At 49.2% G+C, this 21,768-nt stretch overlaps 1 protein-coding gene across 3 annotated transcripts; it reads right to left on the reverse strand.

Moving 5' to 3' along the window:
- Positions 1 to 964: 964 nt before the first annotated feature.
- Positions 965 to 18,810, reverse strand: Ceacam20 (CEA cell adhesion molecule 20). Of its 3 annotated transcripts, XM_004873123.4 has the most exons (12): positions 18,509 to 18,807; positions 16,338 to 16,412; positions 15,490 to 15,768; positions 14,787 to 15,068; positions 13,148 to 13,435; positions 10,588 to 10,866; positions 7,794 to 7,905; positions 7,473 to 7,558; positions 6,617 to 6,678; positions 6,251 to 6,286; positions 5,704 to 5,826; positions 965 to 3,922 (listed from the first exon to the last, which is right to left on the reverse strand). In XM_004873123.4, exons 1-12 carry the CDS (start codon positions 18,558 to 18,560, stop codon positions 3,869 to 3,871), a joined length of 1,728 nt encoding a protein of 575 aa, XP_004873180.2. In that variant the 5' UTR covers positions 18,561 to 18,807; the 3' UTR covers positions 965 to 3,868. The 3 variants fall into 3 exon arrangements, with proteins under 3 accessions (XP_004873180.2, XP_021106588.2, XP_012924098.2); XM_021250929.2 differs by lacking the exon at positions 6,251 to 6,286 and having other exon boundaries at positions 18,509 to 18,810; XM_013068644.3 differs by lacking the exon at positions 14,787 to 15,068 and having other exon boundaries at positions 18,509 to 18,809.
- Between the last annotated feature and the right edge of the window lie 2,958 nt (positions 18,811 to 21,768).

The following is a 21,768-nucleotide window of genomic DNA, read 5'->3' on the forward strand; positions in this document are numbered from 1 at the left end:
AAAAGGCCGAGAATAAACAACTCATTTTTGAAAATGAGTTTATTTTCTGCCTGTAAGGCCTTGAGGATTAGGCAGATTCTTGCCACAGGGCATTTGCACGTGTTATTCCTGCTGTCTGGCAGGATGTTGCTCTGAGGGATCAACTTGGCTCAGTCTGGCCCTTAGGGGAATGTGACCTTTCTCTTGGGCCATTGCCTGACCACCACTGTAAACTTGCAAACAACCCTTCCCGTCTCCATAAGCTCCTTGCCTCCCTCTTCATCCTTATTTTTTTGCTCTAGAGAATTTTTCACGATTTAATACACTATACGTTTTAGGTATCTATATAAGAAAAATTTATGTATCCAACATCTAAAGAAAAAGAACAATTCAAAATATACTGGGCATGTGATAGATGCACAATAAACACTTGTTGAATTGCTAAAGGTTCCTGGCTCTGGGTTACACACTAACATCTAATCACCCTAGCACCCTATGTCATTGTGATGTTCACTTCCACCCTACCAGGGTGGAAGCTGAAAACTGGAGCCCTACTATATGAAAATGTAGGTTTTTAGCTTTTTGAAGATGATTGTCAAAGCAGTCATGATTTTCCTCACTTAAATTCTGATTTTTCAACAACAAATTATTGCTATTTGAAATGTACTCTCTACCCCCAGAATTTCTTGTCGAGAGCCATTCTATAAAATTTTGGGGGGGAAATGATTTCCTAAAGTGTGGTTAGGATTCATCTGACTCCTTGTGCCTCCTGTTACAGTTGAGGCCTGAATGGACCCACAATGCTGTGATGCTCCAGGGCAAGAGTATATAAACTGAAGACATCTTGGTTCCTTGAGAACCAAGTAGTAATAAAAAAGGAGAAAAGTTTTGTCTGGGGGAAAGGACAGATTCCTTATTAGCCTGCTGTCTCATCCCACCTACTATTGTAAGTGTTTCACCCAGCGAGAAAGAACCAACCAGAGACTGATATTAAATCTACACAGGAGTTTATTACTGGCCGGGACCGGAGCCAAGCATCAGACTCGAGGCTCGACTCGGGGAGATTGACATATTTTATACACCTTTGAGGCCAGCAGTTTCTAGGCCCCCCTATGGGATAGAACTAGTAAAGCAAGTAAAAGGTACAGAAGCGGAACGTCCTGCTGTTAGAACATTTGTAAAACAATAGTTGATTAATTGTTGTTTGTAAGAGACTCTAAGGGGAGGAGGTTTCTAAGCTTCCTCCTTCTGAGTTCATCTAAAGGGCAGGTAGGTCGTTCAGCAGCAATATGGAGTCTGTCTTGCTGACTAGGGTCCTTCAGTAATAATGCTTTGCCCAGCTCACCATCCTCATCAACATAAGATCCCCATCAACATAGGATTACCTCCAACCTCTGAGTCACCCAATACTCCCTCCAATAGTGGCTAGCTCCTGGTGTCTTCATGTTGCTCACTCTGGCATTGACCTCCCAGCCGCCCATGAACTTAGAAAGTCTCTTTGCCTTTCTTTATCCCTTGCCGTACCCCTCTCTAGGCAGATCAGAGGACTGATCCGCCTCCGATAATTTCTTATCACTTATTGTGGCTCATTTTGCATTTTTTTTTCTTTTAGTCTTCTGTGGTGGGACTAGTTTTACAGATGAAATAGAAATGCTGAGCAATGAGGAACTAAGGGAAGGGACCTTCATTCAACAAATAAATTGCTTTTGTAACTGCCTTGGGTATGCCTGCTTGCATAGTGAACACCCAGCTTTGCAATACCAAATTAAACCCTCGCCTTCACTGCTCTTGGGCCTGTGAGTCCACTCCTTGGGTCTGGGTAAATGAACGCATTTCTCATAGACTACCCTGAACCGCACAGTGAGACCTTGTCTCAAAAAACAAGGAAGAGGGGCCAGGGACTTAGCTCAGTGGTTCCACCACCTGCCTCGCAAGTACAAGGTCCCAAGTTTGATCCCCGATACCAAAAAAAAAAAACAAGGAAGGAAAGAAAGAAGGAAGGAAAAAGAAAAAGAAAAAGAAAGAAATTGAAGTCCAGGTTAAACAACTTACCCTAGCTGGTATTGTTAGGGTAGAGCTGGATTTGAACCAAAAAAAGCCTGAACCCTGAGTCCATACTTTTAACTTTTACATTATATTGCCCCTTGGTTACCCATTAATATCTTTTTCTATAAAAGTAACACCAGGTTTGCAAACAAAATAGAAAAAAATTTACATTTATTCATGATAAAAGAAAAAGACCCTACAAATAAATTTAGCAAGCTAAATACAAAACACAGTAAGAAACTTGAAAATGTTGCTGATGGAGGTAAAAGACAAATTCCTGGCTGTGTTGGAAAGTTATCAGATCTTTTTTTTTTTTTTTCCGGTACCAAAGTTGGGGACCTTGCACTTCCAAGGCAGGCGGCAGAACCACTGAGCTAAATCCCTGTCCTGAGATGTCAGACCGTACAGATTGATCTACAAGCACAAATACAAGAGAAATCACAAGATGCTTTGTTCATCTTCTTTTTCAATCATTTTGCTTAATTTTTTAGTTTAAGATATTCAAACAATAAAGTGTTAGTAATGTTTAAAACTGACGTCTCTTTTTTTTTTTGTATTGGGGATCGAACTCATGACTTTGTCTTTTGTTTAGCTTGTTCATTTTTATTTACAAGGTGATGAAGTTTACCTGCAGGAGTCCCCAATAGTCCTGGCCTAGTCCAAATACTTTAGGGGCTTAGGTCAGCTACCACTGAGGAATGGGAAGCCACTGGCCTCAGAGATTTCCCTCTCAGCTGTTTGGGGACTGAATGAGACCCACATTTCATGCTGAGGTCAGATTAACCAGAGTTGGATGAGAACTCAGCATCCACTGGAAAGGAGGGTACAAATCCAAGTGCTGGAAGACAAATTAAGAGTCCTCAAAGGGGAGGAGATACAGTATCACAGCTCCAAGGATAACAGCCCATTCTGGAAACCTCTTCTTGGTTTCCAGGATTTTGTTTTTGTTTTTCCTCCTGTCTTCTTCAGTCCCTTACTGTCTCCTTTACTTGATCTCTGCTATGAACATTGAAGAGACCCAGGATTCCGCTGTCCGCCCCATTCCACCTTATCCTCATCCCCTCTCCTTGGGGTTAATGTAGCAGGCCCAGCTTGTCCAAAGCCTGCACATTTCCAAGAAAAGCTGTGTGCTTCACTGACATTCGGCTGGCTTCTGAGAACTGAGCTCTTACAACGTTCTGTCTGAGAAGAGTGTTTTCACCCTCACGAGGCCTTGAGCAATGCTATGCAAGTTTGTCAAGATAGTGGGATTTATGGGGGGCACCTGATCTCCTGCTTGGGAGCTCTGAGACTTCAGTCCCTGAGGTCACTCACACAGGCAGTGGATGCCGATGAGAACGACCCCTCATAAAAACCCCAGACACCGAGGTTGGGGAGAGCATTCCTCACACATTCATACATGTCGTCACACAGCACTGGAGATGGAAGTCTCGTGTGACTCCACTAATCAGGAACACTTGTGAGTTTGTGAGGATGGCCCTGCTTAGCCCTGGCTAACTCAGACTCAGATTCTTCCGGGCTCCTGTGGCCACCAACAGTGTGTGCTCATCCAGGAGACAGCTATGGTGTCCTTGGCTGCCGGGTCTCAATTCTTGGCCTGCAACTTCTAATTCAAGGGCTGTCACTTTCACCTTTTTCTATAGCTTTTAAACAAATGACAGTCTAAGACTTGGTAGGAGACAGAGTCCTGACCCTGACCAACACACTGAAATAGAACATCACACAGTCTACAAAGGCGATGAGAAGTGATTGGATTATAGTATGCATTCAATAAATGTCATTAAATACATCGTGATGTAGCATGGTTTCTCTAGAACTTCTGGAGAAAGGATCTCTGCTTCTGTTAGGCTTTGGAGCCTATTTGGCAGTAAATGTCATCATCTGGATGTATGAGTGTCTGTTAAACAAAGAGAAAATGTAAGCTCTACTGGCTGGGTGGATGCTTCTGTCCTAGCTGGCTGTAGTCTATAGCTCAACCCGCACTCTCACATCCGTGGAACTCCCAAAGATCATCTTCCTTTCGCACTTCACTTCAGTCACCCTGGCAACTGTTGTTGGGAGATGGATTCTAAGATGGCCCCATTGTCCCCACCTCCTGGTTGTTCCCCTGTGGAATCCTCTCCCTTATGGTCAGGACCTGTGACTTCCATCTAACTAATAGAATATGTCAAAGGAGACGGGACGGGATGTATATGCTTGCATGGATGCAGTTCTGTAACACAAGATCATGGTTTCCATCTTGATTTTGAAGAAGCAAGATAGGGTGCTGTGAGCTGCCTATGGAGGGGGACACATGGCAAAGGACAAGGGCAGCCTCCCTCTGACAGTAGGAAATTGAGGCCTTCATGATGGTCTGCAAAGAACCTAATTCTGCCTACAGCTACATGAGCTCAGAAGTGGAGAAGAGCAAAAGAGGAAGACATGGAATTTCATAGACTCCAAAATATTGAAATGTCATGAATGGAACTGAATAGCAAAGCACAGAGTGTGAGAAAGTGTGAAGGCGAGTGAATGAAAGGGGCTAGAACGAAACCAAGAGGAATGAAGTGAAATGGGAAGGAATGGGGCTTGAAAATAAGAAATAGAAAGTAACATAGACAAGGAAAATGGAATGGAGTGAGGGGCATGAAAAGAGAGAATGGAAATTAAAAGAATGGAATAGAACAGAGTAGGTGAATCACAGAAGAATGAAAGGAGAACAGAATGAAAATGAATGGAAAAGAGTGAAATAGAACTGAATGGAAGAAGAAGGGAAGAGCAAAAGAACAGAGAGGAATAGAGGAAAAGGAAATGGATGGGGAAACCATGCATAGAAGAAGTGGTGGACTGCAGTGGGAGGCAATGAAAGCCAATCAAACAGAATGAACGTAAACAGGAAGGCTGAAGAAAAAAGAATGGGCCAATGGGAAATAGAATGAGTGGAATGGACTACTATATAACAAGAAAGAACATGAATAGAATGGGAAGAGAATTAAAAATACGAATGAAATAAAGTGTTGGGACAGAAATTCAGTGGACTGGAATAGAAAGATAATGGAAAGCAGAAGAAATAAATGGAATGAAATTGAAATACATAAAAATGAAGAAATGTTAGCATTAAAAATCCCTAATGTGTATATGCTTTTATATGACATCCAAATTTTTGGAGAGTGGTTCATCTGTCCCTCCAACTAAAAAGAATGGGAGGGAATGAAATAAGAAAAAGATGAAGAGGGTTGCAGTGGAACAGTTGCAGGGATGGAACAGTGGAATGGGATGAATGCAAAGAAATGGAAAAGAGTGGAGCAAATGGAAAGAGATGGAAAGGAATGGAATGGGAATAGATGACGTGTGGAGGAACTGAGTGGAACGGACTAACACTAAATACAGTGAAAAATAAACAGTTGAGCAAAGTGATAGGGAAAGACAGAAATGGAGAAAAGTTAAATGGGTAATATGGAAATGGGTGGAGTGAAAATAAATTCAGTGGAAACAGAACGGAGTAAAATGGAGTGCACTGGACAGCAATGGATGACATTAGCTAGAAAATGAAAAGATAGAAATGGATAGAATGAGACTGAAAATATTTTCAGGGGAAATTTTGTCAACAGTCTATCCTACAGACTCCAGCACAGCAGGAAAATGCAGATTGGTAACAGCTTCCCACTTGTCCAGAGACTCAGGCTGCTGTGAAAGTACCTGGTAGTTTGACTCCCTGTTTCTTTCTGGTAGAGAGGGGCCCACTGGAAGCTCTGGAAGTTTGGACTGTGGATTCCTGGGTCTGAGAGCAAAGCCTCCTGGGATTGCTGGAGGTAGTTTCGTCTGCAAGCGAGCAGAGAAGGCAGATGGGCCCACAGGTATAGCCTGCCTGGAAAATGCCACCTAACACCCAGAGAGGGAACAGGGTCCACCCAGGTTCTCAAAGAGATCAGAAATGGAGGGAGGGTTAGGACCCAGGCCAGCTGCTGGCTCAGAGTTCTTTCCTGTCTCTTGCTGGCTTCATAACCTCTACTCTCGATCTCCTCCCCCAACCCCATGCTGGGCCAGCACCACTGCCCTGGAACCCAATTCCAAGCCCCGGAGGTAGAAGGAACAAAATGAGAGCCAGAGTCCTGGAATCTGAGCCTGCTGAGGCCATGGGCCACTTTCTCCCCACCCCTTGCCCTGTGATGCGCAATGACGATTCAGATAAGGTGGCCTCTCGGCCTGGTGAAACATTCGATCCACTGCAGCGGGGCCGACATACCTCATAGAAGTGCTGTGGGGGTGCTGACCAGAACATCTGGGGAAATACAAAGTAGTAAAGAGGTTGTGGGGCCTGGGATGGGGGCGCCCCCAGAAATTCTCAGAAACAGCCTGAGCCTCAAAGGTAATTACATCCCTTCTGATTCCCAGGCGGCTCAAGGCTAATCAGTGTTATGTTAAAATGCGAGAATCCCAGGAGAAGGGATGGAGGGGGGCTGAGAGTAGAGCTCACAGAGTTGACAGGAGCAAGCAAAGAGTTCTGGGTTAGCAGCTGGCCTGGTTCTAACCCTCCCTTCGCTTCTGAGCCAGGGAGGGCCTTGAGGGCCTCAGAAAAGACGCCTCTGGAGAGGAGATGTAGCTCACCCACCTGATTGACTCTGGTGTGTTCCTGGATCTCAGGTATTCTGAAACTCAAAGGCCTCGGCTTGTCTAGAGAAAGCAAGCCCCAGCCCAGAGCTGCAGTTAGGAAGAGACCGAGGAAGGAGCTGCTTCCCAGGACCCTCAACCTCAGGAAATAAGGAGCAGCAAACCTCCTTCCTCCCCTTCATATCTCTGGTGAGCTTAAGCTAAGATTGTCTTGGAAATCAGGTTGTAGGTTACCTCAGGCTGTTTGGTGACATGGATGGGGAGGGAAACCCAAGTCCCAGCCCCAATCCTGCCCACAGGTCCTGTGTAGCCTTCCCAGGCTTAGTCCTTTATCCCCCGTGTCGTGGTCTCCCCCTCTGTAAGATGAAGCTGGATCAAACCATCTCTAGAGGCCCTGCCATATCATGAGGCTCATCCTTTCAGAATCCTAGGTTTAGAGATGGCGAAGACGCCTCCATTGCCCTTGGGTCAGCCCTGCCCACCAGCATGTGAGGCATCGTGCAGAGATGAATTATGGGATTGGGTTTGGATTCAACGGGAAGGGCCGAGCCCATGGACTTGCTCTGTCTACAGCAATCTGATAACAGGGTTTTCTGAGGCTGAGGAGAGAATGCCACCATCTTGTCCTTCTTTTCCCACAGCTGCTGGAACAGGTGGAACCGGTCAGAATTCTTGAGGCCAGTCTCATCCCTATCTCCACAGGGACCCAGGGCTCTGGGGCTCAGGGAGCTGGAACAGTGCTTGCCCACATCAGACAGTAGTCGGGTGGCAGAGCTGGGAGGAGAGGCCTGGGCTTCCACCCCAGCTCTTCCCCAGCGCTCATTACTGCCCAGAATGTCCGCCATGGGGTCACTTACCTGCGCTGGGCTCTGTAGAGTGCTTCCTCCCGGAAGTAGGTTGTGAGGCCTTGGACACGGGATCATCTCCTAATATCTTTGAGAGCCTGAAACCCCAAAGCCTCCTTATTGTTTGCTGAATTATCATTTCAAGTAAATTATCAGTGAACACTGCTAGTTCTTGCCCATCTCCACAGGTTCTGACCATGTCCCAAATGTTCTTGGATGATGGCCCCAAACACTGAATTCCCCAGGGGCTGGGACACGCTCAGCACCACGATCAGCAACCCTCTCACCAGGCGGCCCCTGCTGGCCACGTCCCATCCCCTCCCCAGTAATTACCATCCGGCCTTTCTGCTGTAATAGCCCAGTCCTGCCACCAGAGCAATGACACTCAGGACTCCAGTGACGATGCCAGCGATGGTTCCCGCAGACAGGGAGGGTGACTGGGAACCTGGCCAGAGAGATGGAGACCCAGCCCTGCTGTACTGACACACCCTCGTCCCTGCTTCCAGTCCTATCCCTAAACTTGTGGCTTTTTTTTTCCTCCAGTACTGGGGATATAATCCAGTGCCTTAGCATTGAGCTACATCCCCAGCGCCCCGACCCCCTTTTAAATTTTGAGAATGGGTCTCATTAAACTGCCCAGGCTGGGCTCAAACTTGCAGTCTTCCTGCTTCGGCCTCCCAGAGTGCTGGCATTACAGGCACGTGCCACCATGCCCTGCATTTGCCTTTATCTTTACTGACATTCCATGTGTCCTGCTTTTCCAGTTGCTGGGAAGCAGCAGTTCGTTAATAACACCATTTCTGGAGTCAATTGACCTGTGTTGAAATCTCAGCTTTGTAGGCATGCTACTTAACCTCTCTGTGTTCCAATTCTCTTTGCTGTAAAATAGGAACAAGAGTTCCTACTTTAAAGGGTTGCTGGAAAGATTAAACATATATGTATTCATGTTCAACATATGTTATGTTCAAAGTGATATATATCTATATATATGGTGCGTCCACGAATGGGAGGTGATGGTAAATATGTCAGCTGGGATGGACGCTGCGGATTTGGATTTGGATGATGGATCGGGGCCTCCAAATCCTCTCTCCCATGAACCAAAGAAAAGGGCTTTGGCACCAGAGCCCTGGCTGCCACTCAGAGCCCTCACTCTCTAGAGTCTTGTGATCCCGGACAAGTGAATTCCTTCCTGCAGGTGCACACTGAGGCAAACAGTGCCTGTGACTAGGAGTGGTGAAAATAAAATGAGATCACAAATTCAATTCCTGGCACTTAGGAGGTGGCTCATACATGGCAACTGTTCTCACTAATGTTGGCCTGCGGGTTTTGAATTCTGCTTTCACCCAGCCTTTCTCAAGGGGTGACACACAGCCATCAGGATCAAGAGGGCAGCCAGGAGGATTGGGGTGTGAGGAAGGGGCTCTGCTTTTGGAGGAGGGGACTTCCTGTGAGGCCCCTGGGGCTTAGCCTTAGTCTCTGAGTTTCTGTTTCTTTAGATGTCAAACAAACATAGTTTGATATAATTCTATAGGCTTCAGAGGGGCTAAAGATTAAATGAACTCATTCACAAAAGTACCAGTAAAGTGCCTGGCACATAGTAGGTGCTTGATTAAAGATGATGGCTAGCTGGGCATATTGATGCACACATATAATCCCAGTTGCTTGGGAGGCTGAGGCAGGAGAATCACAAGTTTGAGGTCAACCTACGCAACTTAGACTTAGTGAGACCCTGTCTCAAAATTTAAAAAGGGCTGGGGATATAGCTCAGTGGGAGAGCACTTACCTAGCAGGTGTGAGGCCCTGGGTTTCACCTCTAGTTAAGAAAAATAAAGATGATGATGGTAACAGGAGAAGGTACTATCTAAGCACTCTGAGCCCTCCGTACCTGATCGCCTTCAAATTCTACAACACACTGACCCACAGATGCCTCCTCTGAGCCTGTTTCACTCACCAAACCCTCTTCCCAAGACCACGGCACTGTTTTGAAGACTCAAAGAGGTGATTTGAGAAGCTGCCTGGGGTCCTAGGCTCAGTGAGTGACCAAGATCACTGCTATAAGGTCAGCAGCGGCAGGACCAGCGTCCTAGGTCCCAGTCCCTCCCCTGGGTAGCAGAGATACCAGCGGGCTCACCTCGTAACTGGCTGACAGACAGAACTCAAAAGAGAAAACCCACAAAGTGCTTATTGATTTATACTTGGGAGGCTTGGCTCAGGCATATGGCACAGACTCAGTAAAGAGTAATTGTAAAGGGCCAGGGATTTAGCTCAGTGGTTCCACCGCCTTCTTTGGAAGTGCAAGGTCTGGAGTTCGATCCCTGGTACCAAAAAAAAAAACCAAAACCAAACCCGAGAATAATTGTATTTGTTTAATGAACACAGTATGCCAGGAACAGCTCTGAGAACTTTATAAATGTTAATTAGTCCTCAACACCCTTAAAAATAGGCACAATTGTTACGTTTGCTTTACAGCTAATTAATCAGAGGCTCAGAGAGGTTAAGGAGCCTGTTCAAGGTCACACAGCTAATAAGCACTGAAGCCAGGGTGTGGATCATGGTGAACAGCAACACCATGCTGTCTCTCGAGTGCTCAGCACGGAAGTACAGGGAACCCTTGCAGGCTGCGTCCAGTGATTCCTCTCTGCTCACTGTATCTGCGACTTGTCCTTCTACATAACTCCGAAAGGTAGTCTCTCAAAACTCTATCTTTCTTCTTCTTCTTCTGGTACTAGGGATTGACCCTAGGGCTTTTGCTCTGAGCTACATCCCTAGCCCTTTTGTATTTTTTATTTTTGAGACAGCGTCTCACCCAGTTGCCCGTGCTGGAGTAGGACTTGTGATCCTTTTGCCTCAGCCTCCTAGAGCACTAGGATTTACAGGTGTGCGCCACCACCCAGCTGTAAACCTCATTCACACGAAAGAAAGCCGAGGCTCAGCACAGCCTGGAGTTGGCCAAGGTGCACAGCACAAGGAGGGGCTGTAGGGCCTGGGCACTCGGGGTGGGGATTGGTGGCTCTAGACTGGGACCCGACCCACGCACTTCACGCACAGTCACACTCCGGCCCCTGCCTCGGGGAGGCTGGGAGCTGGGATCCCAGGGGACAGCGACTCCCAGGGCCCGAAGACTCACCCACCACGTGGACCAGGATGGAGGCTGAGCGGGCCAGGCCGGTCAGAGGGTTGGAGGCTGTGCAGCTGCAGGCGCCCTGGTGCGCCCAGGTCACGGCGGTGATGACCAGCTGTCCCCCCGTGTACTCCCCACCCGGGTGCTCACAGCTCCAGCAGTACTGGGCGCCCGGCTGGGACTCAGCCCAACACTGCAGGGTCAGGTTGGAGTCGAGCTTCACCTCCACGGTGCTGAGCACCACTGACACCGTGTCCCTGGTGATGTCCACTCGGTCTGGGCCGTCTGCGGGCAGAGGTGAAGTCACACACCCCACACAGGTGGACCACCGAGACCCCCTTCACCCCTCTGCTTCCACAGTGCACAGTTGGCTTTTTGGCTTGTTTATATGTTCGTTTATTCCTCCTGCACTGGAACGAAGGCAATCCCAGTCTGCAGCTGGAAGACAGAGGCTCTTCTACCTGAGGCTGAAAGGAATCTCAGAAGGAGAAAGAGAAAACGTTCTCTTTTCCTCCTGCGCTGCCCAACAAGCAGACTGTGGTCCACACCAAGGGACAAAAACTGTCTTTGCCAAAGTGAATTCTTTTGTGTGAGTGGGGGAGTTCAGGCTGGCCTTGAACTCATCATGTAGCCCACGTTGGCCTCAAACTCACAGCCACCCTCCTGCCTCAGCCTCCCACAAGCGCTGGGATCACAGGTATGCACTGTCACTCCGGCGCCACAGTGAATTAACAAAGAAATCTCGCACAGCAGCAGGATTCCACAATTGTCACCATGAGGTGTGCGCATGGCCCCTACCTACTCATACTGTGGACCCTTCATGGTATGAGTCTGGGGAGTTTTCTTTGTAATGCTCTGCCTCTGGCGGTGCCCCTTCCACATTCTCCAGCCTGGGGCTTCCTCTGGGTTCCCAAATCCTCCTTTTGCCCTGGCAGTGGTCACCACACTGCGCGGTACTTGCTGAGTCCCTGTCCCCTGGAGGCCGTGGGTGCTGACATCAGCCTCTGATTAGCAACCGCCTGGCTTGTTCCTCAGCTCCAAACAGTTTTGGTTTAACAACTGAGGTAAGCAGGAAAGGGGGGAGAGCAACAGAGAAGGGGAAAGAGAGAAAATACCTGAGCCTAGCCCATCCCTGTAAGCCCCGCTACCTCACACAGGCAAAAGGGGGCCCTTCTCCCTCACCTCCTCGGGCTCAGCTCATGGCTTCCACAGCCTCCTCCTTGGCCTCCTGTGGAGCAGCAGCAAGTCCCAGGAGTCTGATACTCTGCAGCCACCCCCAGCCCCCATCACCCTCTGGAACAACCAGGGCCACTGTGAGAAACCCCCAAGACCCCCTATGGCAGCAGTGTAACTGGCCAAGATCACTTGCTGGGTCCTGAAATCCACCCCAGTCCTCCCATGGGCTGCCCTGGCCAGTTCCTGGGTTCAGGGGGAAACTGAGGCAGATCCTGTTCTGGGAGATGCGGAGGGCTCTGCAGATTTGTCAGGTGTCCTTAGATGCATGACTGTCTGGGGGCTTTCTCCTGGCCTTTCCCCCCTCTCCCCCATGCACATTTCAGTCTGATGAATTCCCAGCCTTCTGTGGCCGCTTCCCTGCTTCCCCTCCAGGGTGCCTCTCTCAAAATAAAATCCTCCCATGGATGGTGCTGTTGATCCATGCCTGGGGCTACGTGGCCAAGGACCCAGATAACCACAGCCCTGTTCTGACCTCTCCCACCTCTCTTGCTCCTGTCTTTCCCTTTCTGTAGCTGGGCCGGTGAGGCCCTGTGAAGATCTGTCTGTCTGTCTGTCCTGTCCCTGTTCCAGAGCCTCCTGCAGCTCAAGTGCCCTCCTGGTCCAGCGGAGCTGTGCGACCTGGCTCCCAGCCCTCCTCCTCCCTGGCTACCTCTTCTCCTTTCTCCCTCCCCCACTTCAGCCTCTCCGACCTCCTGTGGTTCCTCCCAAGCCCAGCGCTGTCCCGCTCCACATGCTGCTGCCTCCCCCGGAGCGGGAGCTCTGTACCCGCAGCCACCTGCCAGGCTTGCTTGCTCCTTCGCCTCCGTGTGTGTGTGTGTGTGTGTGTGTGTGTGTGTGTGTGTGTGCGTGTGTTGCTGGGGATCAAAGCCATGGTCTCTCTGCCACTGAGCTATGTCCCCAGCCCTTTTTTATTTTGAGACAGGGATTCACTAAGTTGCCCAGGCTGGGGTTGAGTTTGCGATCCTCTCCCTCAGCCTCCCAGAACTGCCCTCACCACCTTCTGCATCTGCACGAACATCACCTCCTCAGGAAACCCCTGGCCCCTGGCTAAGGCGGCGACACCTTCCCCGTCCTGGTACACCCCCAGTCCCCCGCCATGCCCCCCAGTTCTCCATAGCCTTAGAGGGTCTTATCTCTTACACCTGTCTCTCCTGTCCATCCGTTTACAGCCTGTCTGCTCCCCCCCACCCCCACCAAGGAGGGCACTAGGTGGTGTTCCGTGCCCACATTCACACCTGGCACAGGCCAGGCTCTCAGTAACAGCAGGATGAACCACCAGAAGAACCTGAAGAGAGATGGGAGAGGGAGGAGGAAGACGCAAGCAGCTCACAGTTGATGGTCAGCCAGAGGGGGTCGCTCCATGCTTCTCTGTCCCAGGTCCAGATCTCACACTGGTAAGGGCCTGTGTCATCCCGCTGGAGACTATGGATGACCAGGGTTCTGTTGTCCGTTGACAGCACCAGGCGCTCACTGGGCAGGAGGACCCGACCCTCCCGGAACCAGCGGACACTGATCCCCTCATAGGTGGACTGGCAGGTCAGGGCCACGGAGCTGGTGTTCTCCACGAAATCCATGCTTGGGGACACCACGCAAGGCTTGGCCAGACTTTGCTGGGACGCTGGAGATACAGGGCCAGGTTCAGGGGTGCCTCCCAGCTTCCTGCCCATGAGCCCCACGGAGCCTCCCCAGGGCTGGATCTGTGTGTGCTTCAGCTACAACTGTGCAGTGTGTGTGAGATGTGGGTGTCTTTTGTGGATGAGTACATGTACTGATGGTGTGACTACATTGTAGGTTTTGTGTGGCTGTAGACTGGGTGGTGTGTATATGTATTTTGTGTATTTTATATCTGCTATATGTGTTTCGAAAATGTGAGCTATGTAGGTAGTACACGTACTTGTGTGCACTTTGTGTGTGAATGTGCTACACATGTATGAATTCTCTGTACATGTGTGTATGTTCTATGTCTGTGGTACTGTATATATAATATGTATGCATTGTGTGTTATCTTTTATGTTTTGTTTGTGCCTGTACTGCGTGTGGTATGTGTATCCATTTCATGTGTATATTTTTGTCAGTTGTATGTTACATATGTTGAGGTGTTGAATGTGTGGGATACGGTGTGTTTTTTGAGTAGTTTCTTAAGTATCTATGATGCTGACTGGTTGTGAGGTTGGATAGACAGTAAGTGTCTGTGGTGTGTACAAACTGTGTCTCTGTTATGAGCATATATGTTCTATGTGAGAGTGTTTCATGTCTGTGAGTATGATTTGTAGTGTCATGTATGTGAGAGGCGTGTCTGTGTTGTGCATGTATGTCAGATGTGTTGTATATGTGTTATGAATATGTGAGTGTACAGGGTGTGTGCTGTGAGTGTGAGTGTACAGTGTGTGTAAGTGTTGTATGTCCCTGATGTGTTAGACACTTTGTGCTGGGTGTGTTGGGTCTATTGTGCACATGTCACGAGGATTTGTGTTGTGTTGTGTTCTAAATGTGCAGGTGTGGTTATTCTTTGTGTGTGCGCAGTGTGGGAGTGTTGTGTTAGTGTTTAGAAGCACAGACTGTCAGCCCCCTGGCTTCCAGAGGATCAGTTCATGGACCCTGTAGAGAGCCAGCAGTCTGGTGGAGGATGTGCCATGCCCGGCGCCAGGCCCTTCCCCAAGGTCACTGCCCGCTCAGCCCCCAGCCAGATAGGAAATCCCCACTCCTCTGGGTCCTTCTTGGACACTGAGCTGTTGTTGTTGCTCAGTGGCTCTTCACATTTTTCCAAGTTCCAGCCCCCCTTGAGAATCTGATGATAACCACTGACCCTTTCTCTAGAACACAGCATGAACATTTTGTGTGCAACCTGAACAACCCATTCAGGGATCCCAGGGTGTACAAAAGCCCCAGATGAAGCTCCGGGCCCTTCTGGACATGACAGCCTCTGATTCTCAGGGGAACCAGGACAGGAAATAGGAAGGAAGACTCACCAAGGACGAGGACTTTAAGAGCGCCCAGGTGGGACATGTGGGTGGCACTGTTGAACACCAGGCACCTGTAGATGCCCTCATCTTTCCCAGACACTGCAGGGATGGTAAGTGTTCTTGTGGTAGGAGGCAGGATAGAGTCATTGGGGAGGTACCAGGTATAGGTGGCAGCAGGGTAACTCTGTGTTTCCGCCTGGAAGTTCACAGTGGAGCCCTTTGTCACCTCAACTACGCCCCCCCTGAGGACGCCTGAATCCACCTTGATCTCAACAGGGTCAGGACCATCTGGGAGGACAAGAACAATCATAGTAATGACAATAGCATCTGCAACAGCTCTTTTACAAAGGATTTAGGGAGTCAGTAAACACTATATTTCCCTCCTCCCCATTCAAGCTCTGGGCCAATTGCAAAGGAGGCTAAATGTTGGCCCTGTGCCTGGGTGAAACACGATTAGAAGACACATCTAAAGTATGCCAGCTCTTTGCTCACCCTACCCAGGCAAGAATGTGGATCGAAACATTTGAGGTTTGGGATCTCAGGTTTAGACCCATTAATTGGATGTTTCCAGTAGAATCCAAGCAGAGGCATCAAATAGTTATCTATCTGGGGTTCAAAGGCAGACAAGTCTGGGTTTAGATGGGATTCGAAGCTGTGAGACTGAACAAGGGGCCAAGGAAGGGGCTGGGGAGAATGGAAGGAGACTCACAGTACACCTCCAGAAGGGTGATGTCACTGCTCTGGACCTCAGAGGCACCCCAGACTTCACATTGGTAAATCCCTGCATCCTCTCGCTGGACAGTGAAGATGGTGAGGCTCTTGCCATCTGCAGACAGCTGCATGCGCTCATTTAACACAAGGGGGATATTGTTGGAGACCCAGTGGATAGAGACATTGATGTTCACAGTGTAACAGCGGAAGGTCACCACTCCCCTGTGCTCTATGACAATACCCTGGCTGGTTGAAATGGTGGGCTTGGCCAGCAATTCTGCAAGGGAGGTAAACAGAGGCAGAGGCATGGATAGAAGATGAATAAGACATAGTCACAAAGGGATCCAGAGAAACAGAAAGAGACTGGAATAGCCAGAAGATATTCTGGAGCTAGAGTGCCTGGGCTCACAGGCTGGGCCTACTGCTTGTTCTAAGTGACCTTATGTAACTTACTTCCCCTCTCCAAGCCCCCTGTGTGAGTACAGCAGAGAGTCTGAGCCATAAGAAGGGGTCAATAAATATCACCTTCAAAGAGGATCAAGCTCATAACAAAGATGCCAGCAAGAACCCTCTACCCACTTCTCAGCCATCCTTCCCTGCCTCTACCATACAGCTACAGTCCACCCCTTTGCTCCTGTCCCCAATACAACAGACTGGACCAATCATTGGAGGCCTCAGCTGGACCAATAGGTTCATCCTCCTGGGACTTGGGGTAGGGAACCCCAAGACAGATCTCTGGGTAGGCAGCGATCAGAATAACAGCCTTGTTCTCTGTGTCCATCCTCTGAATCTTCCACAAGTCTGGAGTACCCAGGGGTTTCAAACATAGACAAATATCCTTCTCACTTTGGGTGTTAGGTGGGCCGGCCTGGAGGGCAAGCTGAGCTTCGGCTGGGAGATTCCATATGGTCAACAGGGAGGCTGTATGGAGAGAAAAGCAGTCAGTGTTCAGGGAGGGGCAGGTGAGTTGGGGCCAGTTACAGTGGTCAGCCACAGTTTTCAGAAGTGGAGAGAAGTCTGTGGTTACAAATGTGGCGTCCCATCACAGAGACTTGTCCTATCTGCTACTTACTGGCTATGTGACCTTGGATGTATCTTTATTCTCCCCGAGTCTCAATTTCCTCCTCTGTAAAATGAGCCTAAGATGGCCTGCATTCTAGTGTCGTTGGGTTGGTAATAAATATTGGCAAGCATCAGCTGGGCTGTGGTCACTGTGTACTCTTCACCGTTTTTATTCTACTGGGGATGCAGGGCAGTTCTCCTCATTCCACACCAAAGGAAACAGGCGCTCCAAGGCCAAGAGCACATAGTAAATGGCAGGAGCTGAGTTTGAACCTGGCCCTCCTGGCCCCAAAGATGGTATAGTTCCTCCCATCAACCCAGGGATGGGCATGGAGCCAAACTTGATCAACGGGAACTTCCAGTGGGAGAAATTAGCCTTCTGTACTTCCTCGGATTTACTCTCGGGATATTTGCCATGCATGGGACGGGAGGGAAAGCAGAACAAGGTCACAGTAGTTCCTAGTTTCCCATGTGGTCATTCTGCACACAGTCATGGAGGGTGGGCTTGGGCAGGTGGGGCCCCAATCCCAACAACCATGCTTATGTGCAGCTAAGCTGCTCACCCCTTATCTCTCTGAAACCCAATCTGAAACCCTCTCCACCCCTCAAGACTCCTATTTGAGCCAAGCACTGCCTACTTCCTGCCCGTCCGTGGTGTAGGGCAGTGGCTCCCAGGAGTCTGGGAGGAAACGTGGACCCTGATGCTTACGGCCCCATTGTCATGGCCAAGAGCTTTCTCTCTGAGCCTCCACGTCTCCATCTGCACATGGGAAAAGCAGGAGAACTTAGTTCGTTGGGTTGTTGTGAGGTATGAATGACACATCAGATATGACATGCTCAAAATGTCTCCCAGTCAGGGTTCAGTCACCGTTGTGACCATGGTGGTGGCAGCACTGGTGGCATCTGTGTTTCTCCATCCCCGGTGCCGTGGGAGTTCAGGGCCACTGTCTAAGCTTGGAGCAACTGTCTGGATTTGACCCCTAGCTTTGTCACCTATTTGGGCAAATGATATTCTCTGAATCTGCATCTCCATTTGTAGACTGAGAGTAAACATAGTTCCAGCCTCAAATAACTGTCATGAGGATAAACGGAATAACGTGAAGGACAGCGTCCTTGGCACGGCCGGTCTCCTCATCAGAGAGACAGAGAAGCCTCCTCCTCCAGGCCCCTGCCTGGCCCCTTCCCTCCTGTTTCCTTCTCCCGGGCCCTGACTTCTGTCCCCGTCCCCGGGGCAGAGGCCAAGCTTGCAGAGAAAAGTGCAGACACAGCCGATAACCCTTGGCCTCAGGAGGACATTGGAGTCTGCAGTTTTCCCCTCAATGAGGAAGCTCTGACCCAGAGAGGGGGAACTAGTCTCAGGGTCACAGGCCAGGCTGGCCTCATCTCTGCCCCTAACCAAGTGCAAATTCAGTTCTCCTCCTCCAAAGAGCCGTATCAAAATATTCTAGTTTCTCCCCTCTGTCTCAGATGTTCTTTAGGCGCGAATTTCATCTCCATCCCATCCTGCTGTGTGGAACACGCAGGGTCAGCACACCCTCTGCCTGCCTCACTCCTGTCTGTCTGCTGTCCCCTGGCTCTGTCTGCACCCATCTCTCTCTCCTCCCTCCCTCTTATTCTGTTTCTCTCTGAGTGACTTGGTGCTGTTTTCATGTTGTCTCTGTGTGTTCTCCCTCCCTCTCCTATATCTCACCCTGCTTTTCCCTCTGGTAGAGTCTCTACCATTATTTTCATTCTTTTTCTCCATCTCTCTTTGTATCTTTGTCTGTCTCTGTGTCCTTCTCCTGTGTGTATCTCTTTTGCATCTGTCTTTACTTCTGTCTCTATTTCTCCTTCTGCCTCTCTGTAAATACACACACACACACACACACACACACACACACACACACACACACACACACACACACACACAGTGCCCTCCACCCACCCACCCCGTCAGCAGGAAGCAGAGCCCTCACCTGAGAGCAGGACTCCTGTCCACCAGCAGCTCCATAAAGCAGCCAAGCCCATGGGTCCACAGCGTGCCAGGCTGTCTGACTCCAGAGCTCCCTCTCAGACTCAGTCTCCACTCCCGCTGCGGCCTCACTGCCTCCTGGCTCTCCCCTCCCACCCTGCAGCAAAGTCACACACCCTATGGTGACAGCTGACAGTGGCTCCACAGAGACGGGGGTAGCAGCAGGGAAGGAACTTTGGCCTCACCTCTGCACCTCACCCCTGGGTCTCACTTTCCTTTTCCAGCCAGCACAGAGAGAGGGAATTCCAAGAGCCCTGAGAACCAGGAACTAATATTGCGATGCCAACAGCAATGCTAAGAACAAAAACAATAATGGCAAAAAAAAAAAAAAACAACAATAATGGCCAGTGACCCAGAACTTAGCAGAATCAGGCTGGGTGCCAAGCTCACTGATTATAAATATGCCGTGAGATCAGAGCATGCTTGATATGGAACTTGGTGACAAGTAGTGGCCCACAAGACCCCACATGATTCCACCCTACACTCTGCCCTCACCGCCCAGTATCCCCCCACTCCTTCCACTCCATCCTCACGGTTTGCAAAGCCTTGGGGCACACTCCTGCCTCCGGGCCTTTGCACTTGCTTTTCTATCTGCCCCAAAGTGTCCCCTCAGACTCCTGTTCATCTCCTCAGGGCATCCGTGGGACAAAGGCTTCACCCTTTCCGCTCCCAGGAGCTCCCAGCCCAGATCTCAGGTGTGTTTATTTCTCTCTGAACCGTCATCATCTGACGTGCTCTCTACTTTCCAGTATTTGTTGGTTGCCACTGCTAACACCAGCTTCCAGAGGGCAGAGATTCCTGTCTGTTTCATTTTAATTTCCCATTCAATGTCCAAAGCCTAGAACAGTGCCTGGCACATGGTAGGTGTAAACATTCTGTGAATGAATACCCTGGACTGAGCAGCTTAGTGAATCCAAATTGTCATCCTCATGGCACACAGTCAGGAACAGAGACTGGAGGACATAAGATCACTTTCCAGCCCCATGGCTCAGAAGGGGACGGGATTCAGACCCCCGCCCAGGGCCGAAGCCTGTGTTCTTCACCACTCCTCTGGGTTCTGAAGGCCCTTGTGTTCACTGATGACTTCCACCATCCCTATGACACTAACCCTTCAGCTCCCCACCCTAAGGGAATTCCTGTCAAGTGGATGGAACCACACAAGTGGACAAATAATTCCAGGGAAGTTGGAACTCCTTTCAGCATGCACAGCTGTTCAAACCCCAGATACCCCTGAGCTCCCTATGCCCTCCAGCCACCTCCAACAACTCTGCAGAGGCCACTGGTTGCTAACAGCCTCCGAGTCCCGGGTGCCTTTGATAATGCAGTGAAAGTTGCGTGACCCTGGATGAAAGCTGCAGACCTTCCCCCTTGAAAAACCACAGTCACACATGACTCATTCCACCGTGCCAGCAAGCCTTTCCAAAGAAATCCATGCCCAGATCCATAATTAAGCTAGAAAACCAAAAACAATTTTAAAAAGTTCTGGATGGGCATGGTGGCACACACCTGTTTCCCAGCACCGAGGAAACTGAGGCAGGGAGGCTCTGTGAGTTTGAGGTCAGCCTAGGCTACATAGTGAGACCCTGTCTCAAAAAAAACAACAGTCTTGAAAGCATAGAGAAAAAAACAATTTTTTGGAGCCAGGATCTCATTACGCAGTTCAGCCTGGCCTTGAACTCACTATATAGTGCAGGCTGACCTCAAATATGCAGCGATCCTCCTGCTTCAGCCTCCCAAGCGCCACGATCACATGTGTGAACTGCCATACGCAGCATTAATGTGTTATTTATGGAGAAACAACGATATGAGAAACCATGAAGTCTGGCAGGAAGTGGCACAATTTTTTTTAATGTGCTGAAAGAAAAGACTGTGAGTCCTAATAAAGGTAAAATAAAGTGGAAATTGTGGGTAGTGCAAATTAGCCTTGAATCTTTCTTAAGTTTCCCGTGCACACAGTGCCTCTGCCTTTGTCGGTATGACGTTGTCCAGTAGTATGTGTATACCTGATGCGGACATGCTCAGTACACAAAAGGAAAGTGCAATTTCACAGTGGCACAGTAGGTGGCGCAGCTGCCTACGATTAGAGCCCTTGTCTACTTTAGTTGCCCAACAACAATCACTAAACGGAAGTGAGAACCGCTTTGGACTTTGCTGTAGCATGGAAAAACTCACCTGAAATATTTTAGGTTACAAAGAAAACTTTACAAGGAAGTGACAGGATATTCTGTCACTTGGAAAGTCCCATTTTGCTCCCCTTTGCCAGACTGATTTAGTTCAAACATCAGGGAAGTCCAGTTACTGAGAAAAAAAAGTGGGCCGAGGATGTAGCTCAGCGGCACAGCGCCTGCCTGGTGAGCGCAGGGTCCTGAGGTCGATCCTCAGTACCAAAAAAAAAAAGAAGAAGAAATGAAATGAACATCTAGACCTAATGAAACTGTGAAATACCAAAGCGAAAAAAAAGATTTTATGTAATCCAGATTCACTTTGAGAAGAAGAGACTAGTTCATTCTTGTGGGAATCTGAGTCTCAGAGACACCTCAGGATCATTGGGCATCCACGTGAGTTTTTCTAATTACATTTTTGGAAATAAAACGTGTATTACAATTCCTTCACTATAGAGAAGTGACGAGAACCAATGATTCCTGCCTCCCAATATCTGGGCCCTTATTTAAGTCCCTCCCTTTGGGTGTGGGTGTATCAAATGACTCGCTTGTTTTTTTCTTTGAGATAGGGTCTCCCTATGTAGTTCAGGCGGGCCTTGAACTCACAGTGATCCTCCTGCCTCAGCCTCCCTAGTGCTGGGATCACAGGTTTGCACCTCCACACCCAGTTCCAAATGACACTTCTAATGAGTAGAATACAGCAGAGTGTGGTAGGTGTCACTTCTGAAATTAGGTTACAAAGATCACTTCTCCCATGTGAGACCTCTCTCCCACTCTCTCTTGCATCCCTGGCCCTGGTAGAAGCTGCCTGCCAACAGCCAACACCATCTGAGGGACTGGGAAACGGGGTGCCCCGCCCCTACCATTCCACACTGAACTTCAGGATGACACTGCAGCCTCAGCCCCGCAGCATGACTGCATCTGAGGGAAATCACACGGCTAAGCTAAGCCCAGATTTTTGATCCAAAGTAACTGTCAGACCTAAAAACTATTTTATGGTTTTAAATTACTAAATTCTGGAGTCATCATTTCCCAGCAATAG

Source organism: Heterocephalus glaber, unplaced genomic scaffold (genome assembly GCF_053883595.1).
Source record: "Heterocephalus glaber isolate CG9 unplaced genomic scaffold, H.glaber_assembly_v1.0 deba00001744, whole genome shotgun sequence".
Taxonomy (NCBI): Eukaryota; Metazoa; Chordata; class Mammalia; order Rodentia; family Bathyergidae; genus Heterocephalus; species Heterocephalus glaber.

Bases quoted from the DNA above. Each gene is read 5' to 3' on its own strand.
- Ceacam20 (XM_004873123.4), bottom strand. From the start codon at position 18,560: ATGGGCTTGGCTGCTTTATGGAGCTGCTGGTGGACAGGAGTCCTGCTC. The intron at 15,069-15,489 runs GTGAGTCTCCTT...TTGTCCTCCCAG, and splicing joins CACCCTTCTGGAGGTGTACT to ATGGTCCTGACCCTGTTGAG. The intron at 6,287-6,616 runs GTGGGTGAGCTA...GTATTTCCCCAG, and splicing joins AACACACCAGAGTCAATCAG to ATGTTCTGGTCAGCACCCCC.